The sequence below is a fragment of the Geotrypetes seraphini genome, chromosome 3 (genome assembly GCF_902459505.1).
Source record: "Geotrypetes seraphini chromosome 3, aGeoSer1.1, whole genome shotgun sequence".
NCBI classification, from domain to species: domain Eukaryota; kingdom Metazoa; phylum Chordata; class Amphibia; order Gymnophiona; family Dermophiidae; genus Geotrypetes; species Geotrypetes seraphini.
The window spans coordinates 319,066,105-319,085,134 of record NC_047086.1 but is presented as its reverse complement, the minus strand read 5'-3'; the positions used below and the strand labels follow the sequence as shown (position 1 = coordinate 319,085,134).

At 40.8% G+C, this 19,030-nt stretch overlaps 1 protein-coding gene across 1 annotated transcript in view; it reads right to left on the bottom strand.

The window, feature by feature from the left end:
- Nucleotides 1–19,030, bottom strand: part of GPCPD1 (glycerophosphocholine phosphodiesterase 1) — a 234,105-nt gene that overhangs the window by 67,068 nt on the left and 148,007 nt on the right. Inside the window, 2 exon segments of the mRNA XM_033936285.1 lie at nucleotides 2,330–2,384; nucleotides 13,192–13,324. Coding sequence (XP_033792176.1) covers nucleotides 2,330–2,384; nucleotides 13,192–13,324 — 188 coding nt within the window.

Here is a 19,030-nt window from a genome sequence, read left to right as displayed (position 1 = left end):
TATGTACATTTTCCCCAACATCGTTTCTACTTCTGGAAACAGTCATAAGAACATAAAAATTGCCGCTGCTGGGTCAGACCAGTGGTCCATCGTGCCCAGCAGTCCGCTCCCGGGTAAATATTGAGGCTAGCCTTGTACCAGATAATTGACAATTATAAACTGCTTTACTGGTTCAAATGTGTTAACATATGTGAACCTTTATAGCATTAAACACACCTAAGCTAAGAAAACGTTTTTTCTTAGTCAATACTATGGGATCATTTTTACTAAGCTGCAGTAAGCACTAGTGTGTGCTTATTGCAGCTTAGAAAGGTCTTACTGCAGGACAAGGACAGGTATCTCACCGTATGCATGCATGCGCAAACTGTGTACTAATAAAGGAACATGTCTGGGGGGCAGAAAGTGAGATTCCGGAACTTGGAGGCAAGGAGGATGGCAGTTTGAGTGCAGAGCTCCTCTCCCTGGACAATCTGCCTGCTTTTAAATATCAGCAGCAGTGGGAGATCAATTGCTTTTACACCTAAGCAGCAACGGGACCAACCCACCAACCTCTGCAGTCCATTGGAGAGATCAATCTACCTGCTTTTAAATATCAGCAACAGTAGGAAATCAACTGCTTTTACACCTCAGCAGCAGTGGAACTATCCGCAACTACCAAGAGCCCACAGATTCAATCCAGCCAAGAGTTTGAGCTCCACCTCCCCCTGCAGTACACTGGGAAGATCAACTGTTTTTTACACCTAAGCAGCAACAGGACCAGCCACCACTACCGAGAGCCCTTTGCCCTGATCCAGCCAGACAAGTAAGCTCTTCCCCCAGCATTCCGTTGGAAAAATCAATATGCTTGCTTTTAAATATTATCAGAAGTAGGAGATCAACTGCTTTTACACCTAAGCAGCACCAAGACCAGCCGCCACTATCAAGAGCCTTTGTCCCAATCCAGCCAGATGTGTATGCTATTCACCATACAATTTGTTGGAGAGATCAATCTGCCTGCTTTTAAATATCAGCAGCATTGGGAAAACAACTGCTTTTACACCTAAGCAGCAGCGGGTACATCCGCAACCACCAAGAGCCCACAGACCCGATCCTGCCAGGAGCGTGAACTCCTCCCCCTGCAGTCCATTGGAGAGATCAATCTGCCTGCTTTTAAATATCAGCAGCAGTGGAGATCAACTGCTTTTACATCTAAGCAGCAATGAGACCAGCCACAACCACCGAGAGCACTCAGACCCGATCCTACCAAGAGTGTGAACTCTTCCCCCCCTGCAATCCGCTAAGAAGATCGACTGTCGGTTCCGGGCGGCTTTCCCGCAGAGGAGAGAATCCTGCATTCACCGTGGACCTCATCTGGGGCAGCCTCCTTGGAGCGGCTGGGGCACGGGCAGTGTGTCTGGGAGGGAATGCATGGATGGGAGAACATCGCAGGGGAGGAGACATAGGCATCCTGGGACTGTCGGCCAGAAGAAGCCCTTTCTGGATACGTCAATCGCTCCTCCTAAACTTACTTGCTCCACTTCATCACTGACGCTGACCCATTCTGCTTCTATTCCTTTCTCTCCTCTCTTCTACCTTCCAAAGTATTTAGATCAATGCTGTCTTTTTAAAATGTTTATTTTATTTTTATTTTTCCTCTAACTCTACTTTTCACTTCACTATTACCCTCCAGGTACTTTAGTTAGATTGTGAGCCTTCGGGACAGTAAGGGAATTTTCCAAGTACCTTTCTTATTTCTAATCTTAATGTATATTTTCTGTAAACCGCTTAGAACCTAACGGATGTAGCGGTATATAAGAAATAAATTACATTACATTTATACACTAATCAGTAAGCACAGCTAAATTGCCACATGCAGATTAGTGCATGAGACCTTACTGACTACAAAACAGATGTTGGTAAAGGTTCACACCCTAATTTTTATAATGACCATGTGATAATGACAACATTAGTGAGTGACCATTAAGCAGAAAATGAAAAATTGGCCATTTTCTACCATAGCTTTGTAAAAAGACCCCTATATCTCCTAGAAATACCTTTAAAAACAAATAAGAGGAAATATTTTTTTTCACTGAATGAATAGTTTAGCTCTGGAACTTGTTGCCTGAGGATGTTGTAGCTGGATTTTAAAAAAAAGATTTGGACAAGTTTCTGGAGGAAAAGTCCAAATATTGCGACTAGTTGGGTTTCTGCCAGGAACTTGTAATCTGGATTGACCATAGGATATTAGGCTAGATGTACCACTGGTTTGACCCAGTATGGTTTTTCTTATGTTTTTATATATAGAAAATAATGTTTATCCATTTAAAATGATTAGATCAAAAATACATACATGGCTGGCAGCATTCTTTAATGAAGCGATTGTATTTTCACGAACTTTAGAAAGGCTGGAAAACAAAAAAGAAAGCAAATCTTGAGATCAAGAGATAGTTTAATAACAAATCTATACAAAGAAATAGTGGCTTTTTCTATTAAAAATTTCTCCTGAAAATAAGTAATCTATGGCGCATTTATTAAACCTTTGCAGTGACAAATGAACATAAGATAGCTGGAGAAATTAACTGAGGAAATTTAGCTAGGTAAAAGCATGTGCTCCTAGTTATCACTTGGGCACTTCATATGAATCATGCTTTGGGGAATTCTCTCTTCTTCCCACCCCAAATTTTCATCGTTTCCTGTCATTGCTATTTCCCTACCAAATACAACATGCCTGTGGGCAATTAAAAATACCATGTTTAAGGAACAGAGGGGAATTTCTTGGGGGGGGGGGATATACACCATTAGCACTATGCTTGCAATTGATGATAAATTATCAGCCAAAAGCTGTCCTCCTCTAGGCCTCACCTCATCTGCTCCGTAGCACCTCAGGCAAGCACCAACTGGCAAGAGATATAAAATGATACCTGCACTGAAGCCCCTGAGCCACAAGGCTAGCCTGTAAAGGTCTCTAATGTTTTGTGATGTGGTAGACAGTTCCTCCCTGCCCTTAGCACATTTACTAATTTAAACCAACTAGGGGTTGCCTATTGTTCCCCTGTGGCAAGCCCATCCCCCATTATTTTCAATGGGAAAAAAAATGCTGGAACTTGTTTTGCATTGTGGTACAACTTTATTAAATCTGGCCACTTTGCTAAGTAACACCTTTAGAGAACTCAGGAAATGGCGTATTACTTCAAAAGGGTATCGATGACAAGCGGAACTGGCAGCAAAATCAAAACTTTGTGGACTATGCTGCAAAATGAAACCTTGCTAGTCATGAACTATTTTAAAATATTTGCCTTTATTTATTTATTTTTAAACAATGTTTACAGAGATCCATCATTACTACTACTACTATCTATTGTGAGGCGTTACATATTTTGTGGAGCTTTTTGTATTTTGATTAGAATAGAAAGTGAACCACTGGTTTTTATAACAGTATGGTTGCTCTTGTGAAAAACTGATCTATGAGCACATCAAGATATTTATAAAATGAGGTGATTATTTTTGTAAATTTTGGTTGTATATGTCTATGGGAATTTTCATGTGAAGAGGTTTTCTTTCCTACAGGCAAAACGTCAACAGCTAAGCAGGGTAACTAGATACCTCTTTCTTACTGTAGGCCATCAACAAATTACCACACATTTTTTCAGAATATTTAATCTTTATTGAACCAAAACAAGCAATGTAGTTAAAGCAGAAGCCATTTCAAAACTTTATAAATCATAAACCAGAGTCAATAAATCAACATACAGTAGGTTCTGTCAATGATAATACTGTTACTCTTCAGCATATGGCAATTAGTCACAATCACAAAAAAAAAAATTACCTTTCCACATATTCTACAAATTATAGCTATAAATCCTCCTCTAATAAACAACTCCCCACCCACCTTCCCCAGTTCGCAAAGTTCACCTCCTTTGTGGGAGTATACAGAAGTCTATAGAAATGTGCACTTACACTATGGATATCATCAGTGTGAACGACTGAGATGTCTCCAATCACTTGATTTAATAGTCCCAAATTTTATGGAAGCAAAAAAGTCTTATTTCAACTCAGAGCATCTAAATGAGGAAGATCCAAGTGTTTCCATTCTGTAGCAATTGCTAAAAGACCAGCTGTAACTACTTAGTGTATTACATTACATTACATTAGGGATTTCTATTCCGCCTGTGCCTTGCGGTTCTAGGCGGATTACAATAAAGATGATATCTGGGCATTTCCAGTAGAATTACATTACAGGAGAAGAGTAGATTACAAGTAACAGTGAAGAGTTACAATACATTCAATATCGCAGCAGATGTAACATAGCTACGGATTACAATAAAGAAGATATCTGGGCATTTCCAGTAGAATTACATTACAGGAGAAGTGTTAATTACAGGTAATAGTGAAGAATTACAGTACATTCAATATCACAGGAGATGTTACATAGCAACTGAGTCAATTTACAACTGGTGGAGAATAAGAATTACAATATGTTCTAGATTACAAAAGTGTATCTACTTTAAATTGTGAGAAATCACAGCTGAAGGGCACACACAAGATGCTAGATGGGGAAGAAGAGGAACAAAGAAAGGAGATGCTGGACTTCAAGGGGAACAGGGACACAGGGGAAAGAGATAGGGACAGAGTAGTGATGATGAATGCAGGGAGATGGACCCAGAGGAGATGTTGGATAAGGAATTATAAAAGACACAGAGAATGGAAATGCTGAATATGGGGAAAGATAGTGACAGATAGTAGATGGTGAGCATGGAGAAATTTAAGAATAGCCTTACTGGTCCATCTAGCCTAGTAGCCCGTCTTCACGGTGGCCAATCTAGGTCACTAGTCCCTAGCAAAAACCCAAATAATAGCAACATTCCATGCTACTGATCCAGGGCAAGCAGTGGCTTTCCCCATGTCTGTCTCAATAACAAGACTATGGACTTTTCCTCCAGGAAATTGTCCAAACCTTTCTTAAAACCAGCTACGTTAACCGCTCTTACCACAATCTCTGGCAATGTGCTCCAGAGCTTAACTATTCTCTGAGTGAAAAATATTTACTCCTATTGGTTTAAAAAAAGTATTTCCCTGAAACTTCATCAATTGTCCCCTAGTCTTTGTAATGTTTGACGAAATTAAAAAAAAATATAAATAAATCGATCCACTTGTGCCCATTCTAAACCATTCAGGATTTTATAGACTTCAACCATATCTCTCCTCAGCTGTCTCTTTTCCAAGCTGAAAAGACCTAACCTCTTTAGTCTTTCCTCATATGAGAAGAGTTCCAAGTCCTTTATCATCTTGGTCACTCTTCTTTGAACCTTTTCGAGTTCCGCTATATCATTTTTTGAGATAAGACAACCAGAATGCAATACTAAAGGTGAGGTTGCACCATGGAGTGATACAGAGGCATCATACCATTCATAGTTTTGTTCACCACCGTTCTCTAATAATTCCTAGCATCCTGTTTGCTTTTTTGGCTGACACCGCACATTGGGCAGAAGGTTTCAGTGTACTGTCTACAATGACCCCCAGATTTTTTTCTTGGGTGCTGCCCCCTAGCATCTGGTAACTATGATTTGGGTTATTCTTCCCAATGTGCATCACTGCAATTTTTCACATTAAATTTCATCTGCCATTTGGATGCCCAGTCTTCCAATTTCCTAGGGTCTACTTGCAATTTTTCACAATCTGCATGTGTTTTAACAACTTTGAACAGTTTAAACTAAACTAAACCTTAAGTTTGTATACCACATCATCTCCATAAAGAATAGAACTCAGCACGGTTTACAGGTAATTCAATAAATGAGGGAAGGACATTAAAAATTAGAGATTATGAAGAGGATAGCTAGGTTTACATTTTAAATAGATAGCTTTACGTTTTGGAGAAAAGCCAGGTTTTCAGATGCTTTCAGAATAATTGGAATGAGCCTAGTTCCTCAGCGGGGGAGGGAGGTTATTTCAAAGCTCAGTGAATTTGAAGAAAATTTACCTGCATACATGGCACCTTTTAAAGAGGGGAAAGCTAGTTTGAGTATGTGGGCGGATCTGGTAGTGTCAGGCCTCGAAGAATTCCAGGATAGTGGGATTAAGGGAGGAAGAATGCCAAGTAGGATCTTGAAAATTAGGCGGGTACATTTAAAGCAGTGGTCTCAAACTTGTGGCCCGGGGGCCACATGCGGCCCGCCAGGTCCTATTTTGCGGCCCGCGTTCTGTACTAGTGCTGCCCGCTCTTTGCAGCGTCCTCTGGCTTCCCCCCGGCCTCCAGCTCTTATCTTCGGATAATTACCGCTGCCTGCAGAGAGGATTGCCGGTGCTGTAGTGTTCCTTGCAGGCTGCCTTCGTCCTCAGCAGCACGTTCCCTCTGCTTCGATCCTGCCCCTGACATCAGAGGAGGGGTGGGACCGCGACAGAGGGAACTTGCTGCAGAGACCGATGGCAGCCTGCAAGAACGCTGCAATACCGGCGATCCTCTCTGCAGGCTGCGGTAATTAGCTGAAACTAAGACTGGGAGGCCAGGGAGGAAGCTGCAAAGAAGGGGGGAACATGCAGGCCTTCGGGAGGTGGGGGGGAGATTTATAAACTATAAAGAATTTTACCTCTTGCAAAATTGTCATTTCTTTAATAAGACATTAACAATTTTTTCTGCGGCCCTCCAAGTATCTACAAATCCAAAATGTGGCCCTGCAAAGGGTTCGAGTTGAGACCACTGATTTAAAGTGAATCCTAGAAATCACCGTAAGCCAGTGAAGTTTTGACAGAAGTGGGGAAACATGAATGAATTTGCTTTTTGCTCAGATCAACCTAGCTGCAGTGTTCTGGATCCGCTGAAGTCTTTGAGGATTTTTCTTGGTTAGACTTAGATAGATGGAATTACAATAGTCCAGTCTGGAAAGAATGATTGATTATACAAGGACAGCAAAATGTTGTTGGCAGAAGCAGGATCTCACTTTCCTCAACACGTAAAGACTAAAAAAACATTTTTTTTACCAGAGAGTTGAGATGATCATTAAATGAAAGTGTAGAGTCAATAATGATGCCCAAAACTTTGCTTGAGAATTCGATCTGCAGTGTGGGACCAGAAGGTAGTGGAATGAGTGTGGGTAACTGATCTAATTTTGGGCCAAGCCAGACCAGTTTTGTTTTGGACTCATTCAGCTTCATTTGTACAGAGAGGGCCCAGGATTGGAGTTTCGTTATGCAAGTTTAATGTCATCTGCAAATTTAATCACATCACTCACCATTCCAATTTCCAGAACATTTATAAACAAATAGCACTGGTTCCAGTACAGATTCCTGTGGCATTCTGCTATTTACCCTCCTCTGAAGAATGGCCATTTAACCCTACCCTCTGTTTTCTATCCGATAACTAATTCCTAATCCACAACTGAACATTGCCTCTAATCCATGACTCTAATTTTCTCAGGAATCTCTCTTGAGGAACTTTGTCAAAAGCTTTCTGAAAATCTAGATACACTTCATCAACCGGCTCACCTTGATTCACATGTATATTCACACCTTCAAAGAAGTCAAGCAAATTGGTAAGGCAAGATTTCCCTTTGCTGAACCCATGTTGATTCTGTCCTATTGAATCATGTTTGTCTACATGTTCCACATTTTTATTTTTTTATAATTGTTTCCACTATTTTCCCTAGCACTGAAGTCAGGCTTACCGGCCTATAAATTTCCCGGATCTCCCCAAAACCCTTTTAAAAAATCAACATAACACTGTAGTACATAAAGATTTAAGGGTGGCCAGATGATTTTAGTGACAGCTTACAGATCACTAATAGCAGGTCAGCAATTTCATGTTTGAGTTCTTTCAGTACCCTGGGATGTATGCCATCTGGTCCAGGTAATTTTATCACTTTTTAACTTGTCAATTTGGCTTAGTACATCTTCCAGATTCATAGAGATTTCTTTCAGTTCCTCTGCATAATCATCCTTGAGAACCATTAACAGTTCAGGTAGATCTCTTACATCTTCTGTAAAAACTGAAGCAAAGAATTCATTCAGTTTCTCCACTTTGGCCTTATCCTCCATGAGCACCCCCTTTTGCTCCTTGATCATCCAACGGTCATACAGATTCCCTCACAGGTGTTTTGCTTCTGATGCACCTAAAAAAACTGTTACTATGAGCTTTTGCCTCTTTGGCAAGTTTCTCTTCATATTGTTTTTTAGCTTTCTTTATCAGTGCTTTGCAACTAAGTTGCCAGTGCTTATGTCTTCTTATTTCTTCATTTGGAACCATTTCCCATTATTTAAAGGATGTTTTTTTGCTTTAATAGCTTCTTTCATATCACCTTTTAACCATGACAGCTCTCGTTTTCTCTTCTTTCCACCTTTGTTAATACGTGGAATGCATCTGGTCTTGGCTTCTACAATGGTATTTTTAAATAATGTCCATGCATGGTTTACAGTTCTAACCCTTTGCCAACAGTCCTTTTAGTCTCTTTTTAACCATTTTCTCATTTTATGGTAGTCACACTTTTGAAATAAAATGCTGCTACAATAGATTTCTTTAGTAATGTCACTCTAGATATTAACTCAAATTTGATAAGGTTATGATCACTGTTTCCTAGCGGACCCAACACAGTTACCTCCCCATTCTATGCTCTGCATTCCACCAAGGACCAAATCTAAAATATTTCCCCCTCATGTCAGTTCCTGGACCAATTGCTCTAAGAAACAATTTATGTCATCTAGGAATTTTACTTCCTTAGCATTCCCCGATGTAAAATTTATCCAGTCAATGTTGAGGCAATTGAAATAAAAAAATGAACCCAATATGGAAGACCGAAACTACTGCCTGAAAAACAAACAAAAAAGCAGAAAAAAAAAATAATAGAAAAAACAAACTGGAGAAAAAGACATCAGTTCAACTTCATGGGTCTAAAAAAAACTCCACTTCATTATCTCGGGTCTAAAAAAAAACTCCACTTTGTTATCTCAAACATCAATGTTTACTGAAGTTTCCTCCAGTCCATTTGTCAAAGGACAAATCTTCAGCTTAGTGCTTCCAGAAATTTCAACTTCATCCTTTCAATAAGCAGGGCCTGGAAGCACTAAGCTGAAGATTTGTGGAAATTTCTTTATGACAAATGGACTGGAGGAAACTTCAGTGGACATTGATGCTCGAGATAACGAAGTGGAAGTTTTTTTAGACCCATGAATTTGTCTCCACTTTGTTTTTTCTATTATGTTTCTTTATTATTTTTCTGCTTTTTTGTTTGCTTTCAGGCAGTAGTTTTGGTCTTCCATATTGGTGCCTAAGTACATTTTTATTAATGTTTGGCTCTGTTATATGTACTCTTTTTGATTATTGTAATTTAAATCACCCATTATACTGTTGCCCAATTTGCCAGCTTTCCTAATTTCTGAAAACAAATGACAAATGAGCTGGAGACCCTGGTGAATAAGTTGAGGAGACAGATGGAAACAGAAACCAGAGCCTGGGACCAACATGATTTGAAAAATAAAATGAAATGAACCAGAGATAGAAAAAAAAATTTCTATTTTGTGATTAGAATATGTCCGATTTAAAATGTATATCCTGCCAGAGCTAGTGTTAGACATGGACAGGATTCTGGCGGGGATGGGTGGGATTTCTGTCCCTGCGCCACTCTCTAGTTCAGATACCCAATGTGCTGATATGACTGTCACTAAAAATGCTGTTTTGACTGTCAGGTCCATCAATGACACCGTCTCCAAGGGCTCATATGAAACTCTAGTGGAAGCCTGCAGAACAAGATTACGAGTCCACATTGGAAAAGGTTGACATATTGGAGGATGCAGACATAATGCTCCCTTCAAAAATATGGAAACATCTGGATAAGAAGCCAATGTTCTTCTATAGTATTAGACTGGGATCTGAAGCATGAGAGACCCACTATCTATACTTTAAGGAAGCCAACCACTAGTCCTTTCTGAAGCCCTTCTTGAAGGGAAGCCTGAACCAGCGATAATGGTGCTGTGATCTGGTCCTCACTCTTCTGTATTATTGTTTGCAATTTATCAAATGAAAATTGCACAGAATACTGTTCCTTTTTATTCTTTAATAGAGATATTTAAATATAAAACCATAACTATTTGAGGTTTGTGAGCATGGGATCAGACTGAGTTTATGAGGATAGAGTGGAGACGGGGACAAACTTTGGTCCCATGTCACTCTCTAATCTGGGGCTCACTAATTCTATGTACCTAAATGACTTAAAGGTTTAGATAATTTCTTGGAGGAAAAGTTCATAGACTGTTATTGAGACAGACACGGAGAAAGCCACTGCTTGCTCTGGATCGGTAGCATGGAATGTTACTACTAGTGATCTGGATTGGCTACCGTGAGGATGGGCTGCTGGGCTGGATGGACCATTGGTCTGACCCATTAAGACTATTCTTATCTTAGCAGACTTCTTCCAAAACAAAATTTAAAAAAGTACAATCAGATGTCAATAAAACTACTGTCACTGCCCATATATCAAACCAAATCAAAATCCCCCAGAATCGAATCCAGCAAACCAAATCCGGAGTACCTTCCTGCCTTTATCTCAAACTACCACAACTCTCCTAAAATAAAAACTACTATCTACGTGCAACAGTATACCCCAATGCCCCAATCGTCTACTTGCTGAAGCCACTAGACACATCACAGAATGGCTAACAAAACTCTTAAACAATCTTCTTTATCACAGCCAACTACAATCCCAAATAAGGCAAATTGCTCTCACACCAATCCCCAAAGCTCAAAATGCCAACCTTTCAAGCCTCTCAAATTATAGACCCACTGCTGGAATCCTAGTACTAACCAAACAACTCTCCACCTACACTGAAGAACACTCCTGTTTCCATTCCACTCAATTTGGATTTTGCTCAAAACATAGCACAGAGGTCCTTTTATTAACTTTAACCACTAAAATCAAACAATACTTGATTAAGCATTAGCTGCCAGGTGATCCTCTTTCAATTTGACTTATTAGCCAAACTTCGACACGGTCAACCACCATCTATTACTAGCCAAACTCAAATAGGCAACGTAGGAACTATCCTGAACTGGTTCAAAGACTTCCTGCAAAACAGACAATATCTTGTCTACAAAGATGAAGCAATGAAGCATTCTGTAGCGTACCACAATGATCACTGTTATCCACGATCCTCTATAACCTTTTCATGAGTTCACTAGGCCAAATCAAATTCGATAACAGTGAATGCATATTCTCACAGGCAGATGACATCCTTCTACTCATTTCAATTAATTGTGACACTAATGACAATGCTGATATCAAACGGAATAGACAAAATATAGACCTGGGCTGCATCCAAACAAACAAACTAAATGCAGACAAAACCAAAGTTCTATGGTTTCACAACACTGTACACATGGTTCCTTCTGCAGTAACTCTAACCAATGGATCCACACTGACTATCAACAAAACATCCATGGTCCTTGGAGTTAAAACTCAAAAAAATTGACTCCATTTTGCCTTACTATAAGAACTTAACACTAGCTACCCATTAAAACCTTCAAACTATCCTGTATAATGTTTCAAATTCTATATTTAAAAACAGCAGAGCTGCTCAAACTTATTCGCTAATTCCTAGCCAACATCAACCAGAAAACTGAAATCACTTTAACTACTCCTCCCATCTCCCAAAGAAATTAAATACAAAACACATTCAACTCGCTTTTCGTTTATTTTGGCATCAACCTTGAACAACCTCCTGACTGAGGTTAGGATTAGAGAATGACATGGGGAAAAAAATTTATCACCATTCCTGCGAGCTCAGTACCCGTCCCTGCCCCATCTCTATGAGCTCAGTCCCCATCTTTGCCTCCGCCCTGCAAGCTCGATTCCCGTTCCCTGCCCTGCAAACTGTCAGATCCCATTCACACAAGCCTCAAATAGTTATGATTTATACTGAACTTATTTTATTAAAGTATAAAAACAGACAATATTCTGTACAACTGTCATTTTATAAACACAAATAATACAGAGCAAGGATCAACAAAACCTCTGTCTCCCCTCCGTTCACAAATATCCCCTCCACTATTGTGAAAACTGAACAAACCAAATTACTATAGAATACTACATAAAAAAAATCAAGCTAACAGAATACTTCAGTCACACATGGCAGGAACAGAGTTAGGGGAGAGCAACTAGGGCAACTGCCCCCTGGTCAGAGAGAGCCCTAAGCCAGTTGGAAGCTAAAGAAGCACAGCCTGGGCTTTGCAGTTCCCAGTTATGTCTAATATCAGTTCTAGTAGGATATATATTTCAAATCTGAAATATTCTAATCACAAAATATAAAATATTTTTTTTTCTACCTATTGTCTGGTAATTTTATTCTTCAAATCACATTGGTGTCAGGCTTTGGTTTTAGGTTCCTTCTGTCTTCATCGTGGCATGGCTGGCTCCTGAAGGTAAAAGAGGCGGAAGAGGAGCTGGAGTGGAGATGCCGAGTCTGACACGGGCACAATTTTTTTTAACCAAAGGAGCAAGAATTTTCACTGCTCCCACGGGGTGGTAATAGGTCTTGTCCCCATTCCCACAGGGCGGGGAAAGGTCTTGTCCCCATTCCTGTGGTAAACCAGTTGCAAATGTCTCCATTCCTGCGGATTTACTGCGGTAACCACGGTAAACGGTCCCCATGTCATTCTCTAGTTAGGATGGAGACATTGTACAACAGATTCCAAATAAATGTAAAAACTCTTCTTTGAGAGTATACACACTATAGACAACTAACTCAATATACATAGTATCACTAAATTCCATACTTAAGTGTTATTCCAGTACAATCACTGAACCCCTTCTCCATTACTCCACTCATAACTCTGTTCTTTTTGAACTGCTATAATATAATGAAGCTTATATATTCTATAATTCCTTATATTTTAAGTTATCGTGAACCCAAGATGTGTGCCCAAATCCAAACCCAATTATTGGCACTAATTGGGTGGTTAGTCAATTTAGTTGGGCACACATCTTGGATCACGTCCAATTTTGGGCGCCATACGTGAAATCTGGGGGTTAATGCCTATTCATCTGCAACACAGAATGGCTTCAGTATAGTAATAAATCACTTCTAATACCTCTTTGATAATAATGGCTTTAGCCAATATCTAATATACAAAACAATATTAAGCAAAATATCAAGTTCAATCCAATGGATGAGATTTTAAAAATTTGTTTTAATGTGTATGAAAAGTCACATTAAAAATGCTCATCTACTTACTTTGCAGTTGTAGTAGAGTTTCCAGCTCCTCTGTGTCCAACATCTAAAGGTATTCTTGGCTTCCAATACTTTGAAAATGACTGTTTCATGTCACATTCATAACCTTCTATTGGTTTAATAATAAGGTAGTCAACTGTAAATAGAATAATCTATTCAGAATATGCAAATTGATTACCATCAAGTGACTGTTTTATCATGACAGCTACAAACATACCTTAGCTCAGTATTCATTAAGTGCATGCTGTTCATTTACATTATATTTAACAATTGCTTTACATTCCCTTTTTAATTCAAATAAAATGTGCTTATGTCCTATGTACTTTAATGTTTGTTTGTTTGTTTATCTCCCGTCCTTATCCAGGGCGAGTTACACATCAACATACAAAATAAAACAACATTTGTCGTATAAATCACATCAAAAACACACCATAAAACAAATTACACATTTACATACAAAAAAAATCAAATTCCATATAACATACACAGTGCATCAATGACGAACATCAATTAAGGCCATTTAAGGCTAAGTCTTTAAAGATTACATATTGGAAATTGTACCATATTTCTGTATATTTCTGTCTCTGAGGTGCCTGAATCAATTGGATAAAACAATGACCAATCAGGGACTTTCTTAGGCTTCTCCCCAAGGAAGTCCCTCCTGATTGGCTCAGGCGTCTCAGGCCCCTCTCAAGGGAGGAGCCTGAGGCATCTGAGCCAATCAGCACTTTAGGCCCCTCCCAGTGCATATGATGCACTGGGGAAAGGCCTAAGGTCCATATTGCTGATGGTGGCCAGTAGAGCAGGAGGGACTGAGCATCCTCCTGCTCCCGACTTAAAGGTACAGGGGCGACGGCAGGTGGGCATATCAGTTTGGTGGGGGGGGCAGGGGGGATGGCAGGAGGGAGTGGGCATCCCTCCTGCCATATTTGTGTGTGTGAGGGGGGAGCATGTGGTATTGCGGCAATTGTCGGAGAAGGGTCGGTGGCGGGGGATTTTTATGAGACAGATACTTTGCGTGTGTAATACATGCAAAATATCTGTGCCATTAAAAAAAATATTTTTAAAAAAACAAACAGCAGTCAGGTTTTTAGGATCGTAAAACTAGATGGAAAATAGCCAAGCAAATATAAGTGAATCAATTGCTTGGCTATTTTGCATGGGGTTTTACTAATTTGTATGACTGGATCAGAAAATGGGCGATCGAGGGGAAAAACACACGGTGGGCTATTTTGTGAATCAGGTTGGTTAGCAGTGATCGTCGCTAAACCTGTAAAAACAGTTTAGCGTGGATCGCTGACTTTAGTGAATTGGGGCTTATGCCAGCACTTGTGTAGGTGCACATATATGCAGGTGAATATTAATTCTACAGTGCCTAAATTATAATTGCCCCCCAAATGATTAAATTTGCATAACTTCCTTCATTCCTAAGCAATATCAAGGCAGTATACAATTTAAAATGATTTTAAAAAATACTAATACAAAAAAGGCACACTGGCTCACAAGGAATGATTAAGTTCTTAGCTTTGTTAATCTTCTTTCTTGTAAATCCACACACTATTCCTGGACAAATGGGTAGTTAATCCCACCTCGCAAGATTTCATGTAGGAAGCTTCATTTTCATATTTTTGATCCTCCCCTCTTACCTCAGGACTGCCCTCTGACTTCCAGTTGGTACAAAAGCAGACAGTCATACCTGTATAGGACACAAAAAGGGGAAGGGTACGGGGATACTCCCTGAGAAACAAGTCTAATCTGCTCATGAACATAACTGTATAACAATCATGAATAATCAAACAGGTTTTGTAAACATTATAAACCATTAAATTGGAACAAGGAGATGCAGCCTGTACTAATAGTGTGGGGCACAATAGCAAAAGATCTCCAGGATAAAGTGCACAATAATGACAGATGTTAAATCTTTGAAATGCTGGTCAAAGGATCAGAAGTCCAACTTATTGGTACTTATTGAAGCAGGCAATCGTCGAATCAGTAACTCGCAGGACAGGTTCCAGGAATAGAGTGTGGATTTACAAGAAAAAACATTAGCAAAGGTGAGAACCTAATATTTCTTGTACAATCATACTATATTCCCAGACAAGTGGGAGGTGGGACCGACGAGCCTGATGGCAGAACTGAAGATCCGAAGGCAGAATCCTGCTTGGCTGTCACATCTATCCTGTAAAACTTTGTAAAGGTATGCAAAGACTACCAAAAGGTTGCTCTACAAATCTCTTCTGAGGAAACTGCCAACGATTCTGCACATGAAGAAGCAATGCCTCGTGTGGAGTGAGACTTTAGCGAAAGAGGCGGCTGCTGTCCGGCTCCAAAACAGGCAGATGAAATATCCATAAGGATCCATTTGAAAATGATGGATTTCGAAGTTGGTCTGCACTTACAGGCTGCACCTAGAAGCATGAACAGATAACCAGACAAACGAAAACTCGTTCGTGACCTCCAAGTACTTCAGCAAAAGCATGCGCACATCCAGCGATTCCAACACCCTGTCATGATTGCTCAAACCTGAGGGTGTAACAGCCAGCAACCGCACCTCCTGGTTGATATGGAAACCAGAGACCACCTTCGGAAGAAGGGGACAGTGTGCAGGATCATACTTGATTCCATAATATGAAAAAAGCGATATCTGCAGGACAAAGCCTGATGTTTGGAAACTCTGCAGGCTGATGCAAAGGCCACCAAGAATACCATCTTGCCGATGAGATTCATCAAAGAAGCCTAGTCCAACGGTTCATAGGACGAACTTGCAAGCGACCTGAAAACTAGACTGAGATTCCAAGATGGAAACGGCTGATGCAATGGAGGGTGGAGTCGCAACATGCCTTATAAAAACCTGACATTGGATGAGTGGCCAGAGAACACCCCCCCCCAGGACTTAGGTCTGAAGAAGAAAAACCCGGCTATCTGCACTCTCAGGGAACCGACTGCAAGGCCAATTTGAAGAAAGGCGAGTACAATTAGGATCAACGTTGAGCTTGGTGTTTGTTCTTCCAAGCGCACTAAGTTTGAAAATACTGCCAAGCCTTAGCATACGCTGCAACAGTCGACTTCTTGCTGCACAAGATAGTACCATCACTCCTGCTGAGTAGCCTCTATGCACAAAATCTCTGTGCTCAGGAGCTATGCCAGAACACCAAAGCAGTCTGGATTCTGCAGGGCTATGGGACCGTGTTTTAGAAGGCGTGAATGACAAGGAAGTTTGAGATCCTGATCCAGCTGCAGATGAACTAAGTTGGCATGCCACGGGCTCTTTGGTCAATTGATTCCCATGAGAATCACCTGACCCCAGTGTATCTTGATTCTTCTTAGAAGATAGCCTATCATGAGATCTAGAGGAAAGACAGAGAAGGCCCTTCTGTGGCCACAGTTGCACCACATTATTCAATCCTCCTCTTCCTGACTTGTGACGGCTGCGGAAGAAATGAGCTGCCTCCTTGTTGGACACCGATGTCATCAGGTCAAATGTTAGGCATCTCCATCTCTCTACTATACATTGGAAGGCCCTCTGGGACAGAGACCATTCCCCTGAATCCAGAATTTGATGGATAAGAGAATCTGCTTGTCTGTTGTCTACTCATGCTACGTGCGCCACTGAAAGCACCAGAAAATGCTTTTCTGCCCAGCAAAAGAGCATTTTAGCTTCCTGCTGCAGGGACACACTTCTGGTGCCCCCTTGACGACCTAGGCTACTTCTGGTGCCCCTTGACGACCTAGGCTACTGCTGCTAAAACTCGAACCGCCTTGTTCTGGAATGTGTTCTCGAAGTGTAGGAGACACAGACGGATCACTCAAAGCTCCATGCATAAGAGCGACCACTTTCATTTGGAAGGGTACCAACATCCTCAGACTGGATTGTTCGCGCAAATCACCCCCACCCCCACCCCCAGCCATAAGAACAGATGTCGGTCATCACAATCACCCAGGTGTAGAGATCTGGAGGAGAACTCCTCTGGATAAAGAATTCAACCACCAAGCTAGACTGCATGAAGCCTCTATTGTCCAAGGGAGCCACACATGCAGCAGATCCTCTGCTGACTAACAGGAGATAAGCGTGTCCTGTAGTTGGCACAAGTGAGCCCATGCACAGGGAACCACACCTATAGTCACATCCATCGACTCCAGAACTTGCAGGTATTGCCAGGCTGTTGGGTCTTGAATGTCCAGAAAAACACTTATCAACTGGCAAAGCTTCTCCTGGCAAGACTCAGGAACATAAGAATATAATAATAGCCTCACTGATTAAGACCAATGGTCCATCAAGCCCAGTAGTCCATTCCCACGGTGGACAATCCAGGTCACCAGTATCTGGCCAAAACTCAAGGTGTAGTAATATTCTATGCTACCGATACAGGGCAAGTGGCTTCCCCCGTGACTTTCTCAATAACAGACTATGGACTTTTCTTCCACGAACTTGTCCAAACCTTTCTTAAAACCAGCTACGCTATCCACTCTTACCACATCCTCTGGCAACTTGTTTCAGAGCTTAACTATTCTATGAATGAAAAAAAATGTCCTCCAATTGGTTTTAAAAGTATTTCCCTGTAACTCCATCGAGTGTCCCCTAGTCTTTGTAATTTTTGATGGAGCGAAAAATCGATCCACTTGTACCCGCTCTACTCTTCTCAGGATTTTGTAGACTTCAATCATATCTCCTCTCAGCCATCTCTTTTCCAAGCTGAAGAGCCCTAACCCGTTTTAGTCTTTCCTCATATGAGAGGAGTTCCATCTCCTTTACCATCTTGGTCGCTCTTCTTTGAACCTTTTCTAGGGCCACTATATCTTTCTTGAGATAAGGAGACCAGAATGGAACGCAATACTCCAGATGAAGTCACACCATGGAGTGATACAGGGGCATTATAACATTCTTAGGATGCTAGAAATTATTAAAAAAGGGATGGTTAACAAGAATATTTGCTTTTTGGCTGCCGCCGCACATTGGGTGGAAGATTTCATCGTATATGTCTACGATGACACCCAGATCTTTTGCTTGGGCGCTAATCCCCAAGGTGGACTCTAGCATCCAGTGACTGTGATTCATGTTATTCTTTCCAATGTGCATCACTTTGCATTTGTCCACATTAAATTTCATCTGCCATTTGGACGCCTTGTTCATTTTTATGATGAAACAGACCCCCAGGTATTCCAGGTCTCACGTCAGAACAAGACTCTTTCGAAAATTACAGAAAAAAATAAACACAAGCAGAAAAGATTAACTCTTACTGTCCTGCTTGTAGGAAGGCAACTAAAAGTCAGAGGGCAGTCCTGAGGTAAGAGAGGAGGATCAAAAATATGTAAATGAAACTTCCTACAAGATTTCTCACGAGACGGGATTGACTACCCACTTGTCCAGCAATAGAGTGGGATTGTACAAGAAGGAGAAATTAGGTTCTTACCTGCCAATTTTCTTTCTTTTAGACTCTCCAGACCGGTATAGATCTCTTACAGATGGGCAATATCTCATCATGACCAGCAGGTGGAGACAAACAAAACTTTGGAATAGTACATAATAGGTGACTCTCCCTATATCCTTCAGTCTGTTGAAAAGCCAAGCAGAACCAAAAAACCAACTATAAACAGAAAACAAGACTCTGAACAGCAGTAATAACTAATATACAGGAATGCTGATGGAAAATGCAAAGGAGAGATCCCTGCAGCAAAATGTCCCTACAGCTCACCAGCTACACCAGCTGAGCCACAGCCACTCTTCTTTGATCTCCCCGGCTCTAGAAAAATACCTGAACCCGGAGAAAATTCAAAATCTGCACATGCAACACCCGCAAGAACAACACAACAACAGACAGGGTGGGGTCCTATACCGGTCTGA